This window comes from Aotus nancymaae, unplaced genomic scaffold (genome assembly GCF_030222135.1).
Source record: "Aotus nancymaae isolate 86718 unplaced genomic scaffold, 86718_ANA_hifiasm-v0.15.2.pri h1tg000030l, whole genome shotgun sequence".
Classification (NCBI taxonomy): Eukaryota; Metazoa; Chordata; class Mammalia; order Primates; family Aotidae; genus Aotus; species Aotus nancymaae.
The window spans coordinates 3,460,491-3,474,743 of NW_026988443.1; the positions used below are offsets into that span (position 1 = coordinate 3,460,491).

General features: G+C 41.4%; 1 protein-coding gene across 2 annotated transcripts in view; it reads left to right on the forward strand.

Annotated features, from left to right (window-relative positions):
• The first annotated feature begins 1,001 nt into the window (after positions 1 to 1,001).
• LOC105706659 (lon protease homolog 2, peroxisomal) overlaps positions 1,002 to 14,253 on the forward strand; it is a 136,093-nt gene continuing 122,841 nt past the window's right edge. The window contains exons 1-2 of one of the 2 annotated variants that reach the window (XM_064383000.1): positions 1,002 to 1,336; positions 11,921 to 12,155. In XM_064383000.1, the coding sequence (XP_064239070.1) occupies positions 1,104 to 1,336; positions 11,921 to 12,155 (468 nt within the window). In that variant the 5' untranslated portion in view covers positions 1,002 to 1,103. The remainder of the gene's footprint in view (positions 1,337 to 11,920; positions 12,156 to 14,253) is intronic. The other variant, XM_064383001.1, reaches the window with a different exon arrangement.

Here is a 14,253-nt window from a genome sequence, read left to right on the forward strand (position 1 = left end):
ACAAGTAGTCAAGATTCAATTCATCATTAATGAGACATTTCATCATATGTCACATGACCACAACATCACTTTTACGGTATTTGGCCCCAAAATGCATACCATTGATCTAATCATGAGAAACAGTAGATAAACTCGAATTGAATGAACTCTTACAAAATAACTGACTAATGTCCTTTAAAAGTATCAAGGTTTTAAAAGACAAAAAAAAAAAAATATTGAGGAATTGCCACAGATTAGAGGATACCTAGGAGAGTTCATGACAAAATAAAGAGTGGGATCCTGGATATTGGATCCTGGACCAGATCCAGTGAAGGACATTAGTGGGAAAACTGGCAAAATGTGTGTAAGGTCTATAGGTTACACAATAGTAATGTTAATTTCCTGGTTTTGATAATTGAACTATGATTATGTAATATGGTAACAGGCGAAACTGGGTGAAAGGTATATAGGAACTCTTTGCTGTGTTTTTGTGTATCTAAAATGAAATTGGGCCAGGCACGTTGGCTCACGCCTGTAATTCCAGCACTTTGGGAGGCCGAGGTGGACGGATCACTTGAGGTCAGGAGTTCGAGATCAGCCTGGCCAACGTGGTGAAATCCCCTCTCTACTAAAAATACAACAATTAGCTGGGTGTGGTGGCGGGCACCTGTAATCCCAGCTACTTGGACGCTAAGGCAGGAGAATTGCTCCAACCTAGGAGGCCGAGGCTGCAGGGCGCAGATATCGCACCACTGCACTCCAGCATCCGCGACAGAGCGAGACTCTGTCTCAAAATCAACAAACAAACAAACATCAGTTAGAATCAAAAGTTAAAACCCTTCAGGAATATACAATTCAAATGCGGTCATCGTTCCAAACACCGTGTAAGTCAGGCGAAGGCTTGAGTGCCCCTTTTTTCGCATATATACGACGCGCAAGTCTTACCAGGAGGCTCCGCGAGAGGGCAGCGCGAAGCGACGACGTTTGGACCCGAGGGCTGACCGTAGCGCGGAGCCGGAAGCAGAGGCTCGTAGGCGGCTCTGAGGTTTGGAGGCTGCGGGGTAGGTTGTAGAGAGCTGTCTGTCCGGCTCCTTTTGACAGCCCCTGTGCGAAAGGCTGCCACCATGTCTTCAGTGAGCCCCATCCAGATCCCCAGCCGCCTCCCGCTGCTGCTCACCCACGAGGGCGTCCTGCTGCCCGGCTCCACCATGCGTACCAGCGTGGACTCGGCCCGCAACCTGCAGCTGGTGCGGAGCCGCTTGCTGAAGGGCACGTCGCTGCAGAGCACCATCCTGGGCGTCATCCCCAACACGCCTGACCCCGCCAGCGACGCGCAGGACCTGCCGCCGCTGCACAGGTAGGCCAGGCAGCCCCCGCGGCGGCGAGCGGCGGGCGGCGTCGGCGGGATGCGGCGGCGGCCGGCGGCGGGCGGCGGGCGGCGGGCGGCGGCGGCGGGCGGCGGGCGGCGGCGGGCGGCGCCGGCGCTGAGCGGCGCGGCCTTCTGCGGGCACCCTGGCCCAGTCCGCGGCCGGCTTTGAGCGCGAGGTTCGGTTTGGGGCGGACTTCGCCGCTCGGTTACGCCTCCCAGGCAGAATGGAGATGACAGAGACCCTTCCCATGACCGTGAGTGAGATCGTTCGTGAAATAGTGCCTGACACCTGGTGGAACTATGCAGTTTCCTGCTGCTGTGGATAAGTTAATTTGAATCCCCGCCTCCCAACCCCCCACAGACCCCGCAATTCCTCGCCCTCGGTCTTCAGCCTCCTAGACCAGTGGTCTTAACTTTCCAGACCCTTTCTTTCTCTCCTGTGATCTCTGCCTTCACTTTCCTTCGCTTTCCACCTTCCTCCCCACTGCCCTTCCTATCCACTTCCCCTTTTCTCTCACCCATCAATTTTGTCCTCTGAGACATTCTCTGCTCCGTAAGTTTTAACTTTTTCTTGTTTCATCCTAGACTGCACTATTTGTGGGTGCCTTTCTGCTATACTCGCTGCCACCCTTTTCCTTCTCCCCCTAATGCTTCTGTTTCCCTTTGTGAAGGGCCTTTCCTGCTCACATTTTCTCTGGTGCCCCTTTTCTGGAACTTTCCTGCTTCTCACCTCTGCTCCTTCAGTCATAACATTTCTTAGGCCCCAGGCTTACTATTACATTGCCCAGTACTGTCGCCCTATTGGTGTGACTTTGGGTGAGAGCCTTAACCTCTGTTTCTTTTAGTCTGTAGTTTAGAAACTGGCAGCATCCATCTCTTAGGCGCGTTATGAAGAATACATTGAATAATTTGTGTATTCCGCTTTGCACCATGCTTGATAAATGACTGTGCGGTCCAATAGTGTGTAGTGCATGTGGCTCGTCAGATTGAGATGCCAGAGTGGCCAATTGTCCTGGTTTGCTGGGATTGTCTGTTTTAGCATTGAAAGTCCTATGTTTCAGCCCCTCCGTCTCAGGAAAACTAGGAGTTTGGTCACCCTAAATGTGCTGTTAAGTGTACAATACACACCAGATTTTGAAAAAACTTTTTGATTAGTAAATTTTACATAGATTAAATGTTGGAATGGTAATATTTTGAGTACTTGGGCTAAATAAAATATTAAGATTTCTGCTGTTTTTATAATGTGGACACTAACATTTTACATGTGGCTCATATTATAATTTTGTTGGACAGTGCTGGTAAAATAATACGCTCTCAACAAATCATCTTCAAACTCATCTCCCAAGCACCCACCTCCTATCTCTAACTCTACTGGAGGTGTTGTGTTTTCGTTTTAGAGCTTCTCCTTCCCTGTCAGTTATCTCTTATTTTTAAATTAGTGGTTCCTGACTCTGAGTGGATTTCCAGAGGGTTAGACATGCCTTATTTTTTTTCAAAATCTTGTGACTGTGTACATTTTTTTAAAGGAGAATCCTTTGCTTTCTTCGGATTTTCCAAGGAGACTGGTACCTTCCCCAGCCGCCCCATTCCCTCCCATTCCCCCCTCTCCCCGCCACGATAAAAGAAAGCCAGACAAAGCAACAAAGACCTACAAACCTTCCACAACAGCCCGGTATTCGTTTATATTGTGAAAGCCTTGCCTTTCGCAAGCATGGAAAATATCTTGGCTCCCATCAGACCTGCTTTAGTTATCGCCTGAGTGGAATTGGTCACATTTCAAGTTTAAGTACTCTTTGATAAATTGTGTTGGATTTTAGTTTCCCAACATATGACCTTGCTCCTTTTGCCTTCTGTGCCCAGGCACTTAGTTCGCTGGGGCTACAGGTGTGCGCCACTACACCCAACTGATTTCTAAATTTTTTGTAGAGATGGGGTCACGCTATGTTGCCTAGGCTGGTCTCAAACTCCTGGACTCACGTTATCTCCTGCTTTGGCCTCTGGAGTAGCTGGGACTATAGGCAAGCCCCACCACACCCTGCAGGTTTTTTATTTCTTTTATGAAAATCTCTCCAGAACAACAATTCTCAATTCTCCTGCTTGGAAGTAAACACTTATAATCAGATACTTCTAATCTGATCCTTGATGTTCATATATCATTGCCTTTGTTTTAAATGAGTAGCAATGTTAAAATTTAGTCATTTAAATTAGAAAACATACATTGAAAACTCTTTATAGAATTCCAGCATTATAAGAACCCATTAGACCATCTAGTTATCCTAGAAGTATTGTTCGCTACTTTAAAAGCCTGTGTGGAAAGATTGTACCATATTCCTTGGTAATCGTTTCCAATGCCTTTTTTTCTCTAATATGGCCTTTATAATACTCTACTTAAAAAAAAAACTTTAATAATACAAATACTGAGTTATCCATAGCGTTAGTCTGTTTCCATGCACAGATCTGTCCTTCCCCAGTTACCTGCTTTTCCATATGGTAGCCCAGAGACAAGGCGAGGGTCTCTGTTCCTGTCTCTTGTTTCCTTTACACCATCCAGGTGACACTGGCCACAACCTTCAAGGAGCAGCAGAAGTAATTTGCTCCCAGCGTTCTTTGCCGCACAGAGGGGCAGGGTCAGATGGTGACTTACCTCTGCCACTTCCTTGGTAGTTTTGGGTAGTACAGTCCCTTTCTTCACATTAGTGTGCAGACATGTTGCCTGCGGGAGCCTTTTTAAGGGAGGAGCTTTGGACTTGGCCTGCAGTATAGAACTTGGCTGACGTGCTGCCCCAGGGCACCCTGCATTTTTCTGCTTGGTTGAACTGCATTTTTAGTGCCTCCCGAGTGACCCATTGTTTTCTCAGTGAAAAGGGGTAATAATTTAGCACTATCTGTACAATATCTTTCCAAGCATTTCAAGGTGGTCATCCAGTCTTCTTCCAAATTTACACTCTTCAAGGTACATGGCTTCATTTCATCATAATGCTGACTTCTCAATCCCCTTCTTTGTTGACTTGCTTCTTATCAGTAAGACTCCAGCTAAGTTTCATCAGTGTTTATCTAACAAACTATTAATGCCTATGTATAACAGGTACACAGTTTCATAAGTTGGATCAATTCTTTGTCTATACATTATTTCTATTTCTATTCTTAGAATTCTTAGGCATTCAAGAAATACTGCCTGATAATAGCAAAATTTTAAAATTTAATCTATTAGATTTTCCTAAATCTTCATTTACTCTTCTTAAGGAAAGTCTATGGTATACAAGTGAAATTTCTTCTATTTAGAAATGAAGTTTTAAGAAAGAGTGAGAAGCTGATACATTGGCTTATACCTGTAATCTCAGCACTTTGGAAGGTCGAGGCAGGAAGATGGCTTGAAGTCAGGAGTTTAAGACAGCCTGGGCAACATAGGGAGACCTGTCTCTACCAAAAAAAAAAAAAACTAGCCAGGCATGGTAGCACATGCCTGCAGTCCCAGCTTTTGGGGGTGCCGAGATGAGAGGATTGCCTGAGCCAGAGAGGTCTAGGCTGCAGTGAGCTGTGATTGTGCCACTACACTCCAGCCTGGGTAGCAGAGTAAGACCCTGTTTCAAAAAAAAAAAAATAGAGATGTGGTCTCCCTATGTTGACCAGATTGGTGTCAGACTCATGGGCTCAAGTGATCCTCCTGCCTCAGTCTCTCAAAGTGTTAGTATTACAGGCATGAGCCACTGTGCCTGGCCTTTGTTTATAATTCTTATAGGTACAGTTGGTACCTATTGTCTGTTGTGTTGGACAAAAAAGTAAAATTTGTCTTAAAATATAATTAAGGAATTCTTAATTGATTAAATTATCTTTTAAGTTTTTAATTTAAATTTATTTCTATTAAATTTTCTTGTAACCTTGTATAACTAAGTTCTGTTTTTATTTTTTTGAGACAGGGTCTCACTTTGTCACCCATGCTGGTACAGTGGTGCCATCTTGGCACTCACTGCATCCTCTGCCTCCCAGGTTCAGGTGATCCTCCCACCTCAGCCTCCAGAGTGGCTGGGACTACAGACGCATACCACCATGCCCAGCTAATTTTTTTATTTTGGTAGAAACGGGGGTTTGTCATGCTCCCCAAGCTGGTTTTGAACTCCTGAACTCAAGCAATTCACTTGCCTTGGCCTCCCAAAGTGCTGGGATTACAGGGGTGAGCCCCAATGCCGTGTTCTACCTTTTTGAATCTCATTTACTCACTTGTAATAAGGAAATAATACCACCTTCTTCGTGAGGTGAAAGGAGGTATAAAATGAAGTGTGCATATGAAAGCCTTTTGAAACTGCAAATCATTCTAAACCTATATCCCAGTGGTATGATTATTCCCCAGATGGGTAGTTTAAATGTAGATTTTCACAAAAGGGGATTAAAGAGAGGAGTGCGGAGGCCCCATAATATTCCACCATGGGCTGAATGGGTCTAGCATCATTGCAGGAAGGTCTTGGAAGAATAAAAATTCCAAGAAAAATCAAGGGCTTTAAGTAAAAAAAATGTTTAAAAAGTGGTTGGGTCTGCTGGCACATGCCTGTAGTCAAAGCTACTCATGATGCTGAGGTGGGAGGATTACTTGAGCCCAGATGGTTGAAGCTGCAGTGAACTATGATCACACCACTGCACTCCAGCCTGGGTAACAGAGGAAGATTCTGTCTGTAGGGGAAAAAAAAGAAAATCGAGTGCTGGGCATATAGGCCCGATTTAGATATTTACATAATATCCTCATCTTGGAAAACTGCTTTTTCCAGTAGTGCTGCTTTTAGATTTTCCCACTACTGCAGTTGATGGTTCTTAAACATGTTTGGAACTCTTATATTATTTAGTTAGTTTTCAAATTACACAAATTATAACCATTGTAGTCAGATGTCATTTGGATTAAAACAGTATTTTACAAACTCTGAGGGTAGATTCAAGTTAGGAGTTTTGACACTTCTTTGAACAATATCATAATAATTAGAGGATAGAATTACCGAGCTACTACCTAAAGAGAAGGACACCACATATTGGGATGTATAAATTTGGTTCTGTTGCAAAATTAAAATGCTGCCTTTTGATCATACCTAATAATACACATATAGTAGAAAAGCCAGAATGTTTAGAAAAATGACTGACTTGATACACAATCTTTTGTAAATGATGACTTGATATACAACCCTTTGTAGAATATACAGTCTTTTGTGTATCATAGAAGGAAAGTATTAGTTGAATATTTTATTTACCTATTTGTATATATAAAACCTAGAGCCCAATATACAATAGATTATTTTTCACTATGTTTTTCACCCAAAATGCCTTTCACCCGGTACTCTGTTTCTAGCCATGTATAATTTCGCAGATCATGTTTTTCTTTAAAAGGGATATATTCTAGGCTGGGCACAGTGGCTCATGCCTGTAATCCTAGCACTTTGGGAGGCTGAAATGGGAGGATTGCTTAAGGCCAGGAGTTTGAGATCAGCCTGGTCAACATGAGACCCATCTCTGTTTAAAAAAAAAAAAAAAAGAAAGAAAGAAAAAAGAAAAGAAAAGATTTTTTTAAAGGAGTAATATACTCTAGTCAACTATAAGAGATTTTATTTTATTTTATTTTAGTATTTAATGTTTCTCACAAAAAGCAGTCAATGTAGGAAATTTTACCTTTAATATCCACCGAATCATGTCTTTGTGGATTTCTAGGTAGGGAGCATTTTGTAGTGTTTCCAGCATAGCTAGTATGCTAGGAGAGTTTTTTGGCGCTTCACCAGGTTCTATGGAGGAAGTGGAAAACGTGTCTAACTATGTTCTCTTTGGGCTCTGAGGATCCCCTACAGTAAGAATCTGATCTAGTCACAAACCCCATTTCTTTTTCTTTTTTTTTTTAAAAAAAAGGGAAGAAAGAGAGAATGAAAAAAAAAAAGAATGAAGGAGAGGAAGAAAAAGGAAGAGAAAGAGGGAGAGAGAACGGGAGTATTGCTTTATTGCCCAGGCTAGAATGCAGTCTAGAAATGGGTATTGAAAACCTCTTTCATGCTAATAATTGTGCTTAACAATGGAGACAGGAAGGAATAAGGGAAGAAAATAACAAACAAGCAGCCAACCAATATTTCATTTAAACCTATGAAATGCTATGCAATTACTGAGGAGTGATTTACTTCCAATTATGTAGTCACTTTTGGAATAGGTGTGATGTGGTATTGATAAGAATGTATGTTTTGTGTATTTGATCTATAAACGTTTATTAAGTTTACTTGTTCCGGGTCTGAGTTCAAGTCCTGGATATCCTTGTTAATTTTCTGTCTTGTTGATCTGTCTAATATTGACGATGTGATGTTACAGTCTCCCACTATTATTGTGTGGGAGTCTAAGTCTCTTTATAAGTGATTAAGGACTTGTCTTATGTATCTGGGTGCTCCTGTATTGGGTGCGTATATATTTAGGATCGTTAGCTCTTCTTGTTACATTGATCCTTTTACCATTATCCCTGTTTATTTATTTATTTATTTATTTTTGCTCTTCGTTTGGTTGGTAAATCTTCCTCCATCCCTTTGTGTTGAGTCTTTGTATCATTGCATGTGAGATGGGTCTGGATGCAGCATACCGATGGGTTTTGGCTTTTTATCCAGTTTGAATAATAATATATATGAGTTTAGTATTGCCATTTGATGCTAGCTGGCTGTTTTGCCCATTAGTTGATGTAAATTCTTCATGATGTTGATGCTCTTTACTTTTTGATATATTTTTGGAAAGGCTGATACTGGTTGTTCCTTTATGTGTGTAGTGCTTCTTTCAGAAACTCTTGTAAAGCAGGCCTGGTGGTGGTGAAATCTCTAAGTACTTGCTTGTTGGCAAAAGATTTTATTTTTCCTTCGCTTGTAAAGCTTAGTTTGGCTGGATGTGAAATTCTGGGTTGAAAGTTCTTTTCTTTAAGGATGTTGAATATTGGCCCCCACTCTTTTCTGGCTTGTAGGGTTTCTGCTGAGAGATCTGCTGTAAGTCTGATAGGCTTCCATTTGTGGGTAACCTGACCTTTCTCTCTGGCTGCCCTTAGTATTTTCTCCTTCATTTCAACCCTAATGAATCTGACAATTATATGCCTTGGGGTTGGTCTTCTTGAGGAATATCTTTGTGGTGTTCTGTGTATTACCTGGAGTTGAATATTGTCCTGCCTTGCTAGGTTGGAAAAGTTTTCCTGAATAATATCCTGAAGAGTTTTTTCCAACTTGGGTTCATTCTCTTCGTCACATTCAGGTACACCTATCAAACGTAGATTAGGTCTTTCCACATAGTCCCATATTTCTTGGAGACTTTGCTCATTCCTTTTTATCCTTTTTTCTCTAATCTTGTCTTCTCGTTTTATTTCATTAAGTTGGTCTTCGACCTCTCATATCCTTTCTTCTGCTTGATCAATTTGACTGTTAAAACTTGTGCATACTTCATGAAGTTCTTGTATTTTGTTTGTCAGCTCCATTAATTCACTTACATTCCTCTCTAAATTGTCTATTCTCGTTAGCATTTCGTCAAACCTTTTTTCAAAGTTCTTAGTTTCTTTGCATTGGGTTAGAACAAGTTCTTTTAATTCACAGAAGTTTCTTACCATCCACCTTTTGAAGCCTACTGCTGTTAATGGAATGCACTCATTCTCCATCAGGCCTTGTTCCGTTGCTGATGAGGAACTGTGATCCCCTGTAGAGAGGGAGGAGTTCTGATTTTGAGTGTTCTCTGCCTTTTTAGGCTGGTTCTTCCCTTCATTATCAATTTATCCATCTGTCGTCTTTGTAATTACCGACTTTCTAATTAGGTCTCTGAGTCGACATCCAACTTGTTGATTCCCAGCGCCGAAATCTGAGCAATCCACTGCGCTGGCCAAAACAGTGGTGTTAAGATTGATGGTGATTTTCTCCCCGGGAATCTCTGGTCTGGCTCCCTTCTTGAGTCCGTCCTTCAATCAGCTGAATAGGTGATTCTGCCTTCCCGGAGCTCCAAACCCCGGCCAAAAGGGGACCCAGTCCCGCTTACTCTGCACTGAGAAACGCCACGCCGAGGCGCCGGCAAAACCGCCGCGCCGGGAGCAAGAGTCGCACTGGTGACCCGTGGGGCTCCTCCGCTGGGAGTCTCCTGGTCTGTGAGCAACAAAAATTCGTCTGAAAGTGTGGCGTCCTCTCATTCTCTGCACTTTCACTGTGAGCTACAATCCCAAGCTGCTAGTAATCAGCCATCTTGGATCTCTCTACTAAGTGATTTTAAGTAAAAAGCAATTAAGACATTTAAAACCTCTGTACGTTTTGTAGGCATAGTATTAGTTCAATTTAAACTCTTCAGTCTGGAACAATCCTTTTACAGCAAAAACATTGTATTTGCTTTACAAGAAAACCCTTTTTGGCTGTGTGTGGTGGCTCACACCTGTAATCCCAGCACTTTAGGAGGCTGAGGCGGGTGGATCACCTGAGGTCAGGAGTTCAAGACCAGCTTGGGCAACACAGTGAAACACCCTCTCTCTGAAAAATACAAAAATTAGCCAGGCATGGTGGTGCTTGCTTGTAACCCCAGCTACTCGGGAGGCTGAAGCCCAAGAATCCCTTAAACCCGGGAGGCGGAGGTTGCAGTAAGCAGAGATCATGCCATTGCACTCTAGCCTGGGCAACAGAGTGAGACTCCGCCCCAAAGCAAACAAACAAAACACTGCAGTGACTCACGCCTGTAATCCAGCATGCTGGGAGGCCAAGGTGGGCAGATCATGAGGTCAAGAGATCGAGACCATCCTGGCCAACATGGTGAAACCTTGTCTCTACAAAAATTACAAACAATTACCTGGGTGTGGTGGCACGGGCCTGTAGTCCCAGCTACGCGGGAGGCTGAAGCAGGAGAATCGCTTGAACCCAGGAGGCAGAGGTTGCAGTGAGCCAAGATCACGCCACTGCACTCCAGCCCGGTGACAGAGTAAGTCCCCGTCTCAAAAAACAAAACGAAACGAAACAAAAAAACATCTCTTTTTAGCATCACCTTTTAGCAGTGATGTAGCTCAATTAATTGTGTCTCCTGATCTGGAGGTTTGGATTTGTCTCATCTCTCTGGTTTCTCCTTGGTTTCTACTTTGTAAACCCTTGAGGCTGGGGATCCAGTTTCTTGTCTGTGGATGTTTTATATACAAACAGGACTGTGAGTGCTTTCAGCGTTGTGCAAATGTTGATGAATATCATCTGCAATGAATTGTGGTCTAAGTTCTCTAATCAGTTTAGATGTGACTCACTTTCTCGGGCAATCTGAGTGGGCTTTCGGGAAGTGGGAAACGTAACCTACTATTGAAGAAAAGGAGCCACAACACAAATAAATGAAAATACTAGCTAATTGCCAAATCAGTTCAAGTTTTTTATGTATGTGATTGTTTTCTGTCACCAATTTATCTTCTCAGTTGTTTGGCTTAAGTTACTATTTAAATCAGTTTTTATTGTAAACATGATAATGATTGAAAGGTAAGGAAGGATGGACGTGGTTCAAAATAAGCTGAGTGGCAGAAAGAAGCCAAAGGCTATGTGTAATCCACGGAATGAATAATTTATAAGGAAGTAATCAAGAATTCACTGTGTTTAGAAGTAAGCAAGTTCACTCACATATTCACATACTGTATTGTATGATTTATTATCTTTGAGATAAGTGTTCTTTCCCAGGGTGTTGAGAGTTCTAGTCCTTCTGGTTTGTTTTCTGGAATTACTGCTTTTCCTATGGCTGAAGAGAGAAAATATGATTTATTTTGGGATCTGGAAGTATCTTCTGAATGCTGGTTTTTCTATTTTATATAACTGGCTTAGTTTGGATGAGACTTCCTTTCTGTGAATTAAATTTGTGTGTGACTTGATCAGAGTTCTATATGCTGCTGAGGAGCTGAGACTTAAATAAAGCCTTTTCACCTGTTAGGTGGAGTGATTACCACTTAGAACTAAGTTGAAACCTTTTGAGATGTGGGTCTTTAGCTTTCCTCAGTCTGTGCCAGTGTGTGGACTATAATATTTAGCTCTCACACTTAGAAATTCAGTGTTAAGGGCATATATATATATGTAAGTTCCCAGATTGTGATGGCAGTTTGTGATAAGGTGGGTATGTAGGTAGAAGTTTCATAGATTGATTATGTAAGAAAACTGACTTGCTGTTAGTAGCACAACTGGTGTTGGAACAGAGATTTCTTAGATTGGTTTATGCTATTTATATTTAAATCTATTCAAATTGATAGTATTTATCCTGGTGTAAGATTGCCTTATTCTTAGTTGGCAACATTAATTTAAGCTATATACTCGTCAGCTACTTTTCTCTTACATTTTTATGCCTGAATAATCCAAATGTTTGCAAATTCCTACCTAATTTTTTAAAAGAGGTGCTAATTATAGTGAGATGGTTTGTTTTGCCCTATAGCTGAGGGTAGTGACAGAAGAGACCACATACTGGATGCTAAGTTAAATCGAGAAACAATTTATTTACATTTCAGATGTTCTTTGCTTAATATGAATTTATCAGGAAAGCCAACACTTTTTGAAGTGAGTTTCTGTTTACCATATTGACTATTTGTAATACGACGTTCCGTGTGTTTTTCAGGATCGGGACAGCTGCACTGGCGGTTCAGGTTGTGGGCAGTAACTGGCCCAAGCCCCACTACACTCTGTTGATGACCGGCCTGTGCCGTTTCCAGATTGTACAGGTCTTAAAAGAGAAGCCATATCCTATTGCTGAAGTGGAGCAGTTGGACCGACTTGAGGAGTTTCCCAACACCTGTAACATGAGGGAGGAGCTAGGAGAACTATCGGAGCAGTTTTACAAATATGCAGTACAAGTAAGTTGCTTTTATTTTTTCTTAAAACCCATTTTTCTTTGGTTCCTTTGCTGTCCTAAGATATGATGAATCTGTTGGATGGTGAAGTTTTAGGACAGTATACATTTAAGTGATTTAGTAACATCATTTATTAATTTCGATCTATTCTTGTCTGGGTTGTACCTAGATCATTCCAGGACATACTGGCCTGCCCTTTCTAAAGTTTTTCCAAATGTTATTTCTATAGTTTTCCTTACAACTTCTACTGTCTCTAAACTAGATAATTATTAAACCTAAATATTTAAAGCTAAGAAATAAAATAGTGCACAGAAGCTCTTTGTCACTAAAATATCTAGGCACCATTTATATAAGTTATAATATATCACTTCAAAAGTCAAGATCACACTATGTCTAGCAGTAACTATGGTAGATCAAGGCTGTGGTGGACTGATTTCACGTATGGTTAAAACCTTGATTAGCTAGAATGCTGGGGAGGGAAGCGCATTTTAGGTATGCGTTAAATATTTGACTCCTTAATTCTAGTTTTTTGATTAACTCTCGATAGAACAGAAAACTCCTCTTCCCACCCTATTTTGTTTCAAACCTCAACGAAACATATTAAAAAATTGTAAAATATGGTCTTCTACTTTTCTATTGATAGAATCCAGTGACTATAACTAGATATCTATGAGGATCAGATAATGTCTAAAAGTCTCAATTATAAATACTACTGATCATTAAAATATGTGTAGTGCAAGTGTTCATAGCCCTACACATATTTTAATGTATCTGATGTGGCATTTGAAGAGCCATACTTACAGTGTAATGAAGAATAATAGAAGAATAGAAAATTAGGGGGCCAGGTGCAGTGGTACATGCCTGTAATCTCAGCACTTTGGGAGGCTGAGGTGAGCAGATTGCTTGGGCACAGGTCTTCGAGATAAGCCTTGGCAACATGGTGAGATGCCGCCTCTACAAAATATACAAAAATTAGCCAAGTGTGGTGGCGCACACCTGTAGTCCCAGCTAGTGGGGAGGCTGAGGTGGGAGGGTTACTTGAACCTAGGAGGCGGAGGTTGCAGTGAGCCAGGATTGCGTCAGTGCACTCCAGTCTGGGCAACAGAGCGAGGCCCTGCCTCAAAAAAAAAAAAATAGAAAAATAGAAAATCTGGATCTATAACTTCCGTAGGGGCTGAAAGAAAGGACTTTGAGGAAAGAAACTTCAGTTTGAAAATTAGAGTAAGTGAATATACTGCTTAGGAATAAAGGAGATGGAGGGAAATAGAATTTCTTTTTCTTTTCAGCAGCGATGTTCCCTGGGTCTTTGTACTTCTGTTGGACGTAGCTTCATAGCCTCTTTCACTATGTCTTGACTTCTTTGCACTTTGAAATCTAGATAAATTTTTTAAACTTGTAAGGATTTTGCAGTGACATTAAAGGAATTTTTAGAGAGAACTAGATCACCATACATCTTACTATCATCATGCGTCAAATTGCATTTTTGTTTGTCTTCTGGGCTCAGTCCATATTCAATTATATGTTTTGTTTTCATATCCATGTCTAATGTTCATATACTTTTATAAATTTAATTGAGTTAATGTACACTAATTTTATCATTTCTCTTTTTAGACATTAAGATTATTTCCAATTAATTATTCTCTTTCATTCCCTTCTCCAGCCCTCTTCAATTGACTTCTTCAGTTACCTCCTGTCTCCCAGTTCTTCTGTCTTGAAACTTTTCTGTTCCCTGAGCCTTTCTAAAAGAAGTTTGGGGCATCCCTTTCCCTTGAGTAAAAGACTTTAATGGTTATAGGATAGACACCAAATTTCTTAGTATAACATTAAAACTGTTGTAACTTGTTTTGGGCCTATCTGTCTTGCCTCAACTCTAGTTATCACCTTATTGACACCCTAATTCTAACTCTACTGAGTGTAAAAGAGCTTCACATTGAGTTATTTCATGTCTCTATAATTCTGCCTTCCATTCTCTGCTGGGAGTGCTCTTCCATCTCGGGATTTTTTTTTTTTTTTTTTTTTTGAGACCCAGTCTCGCCCTGTCGCCCAGGCTGGAGTGCAATGGTGCAATCTTGGCCCACTACAACCTCCGCCTCCCGGGTTC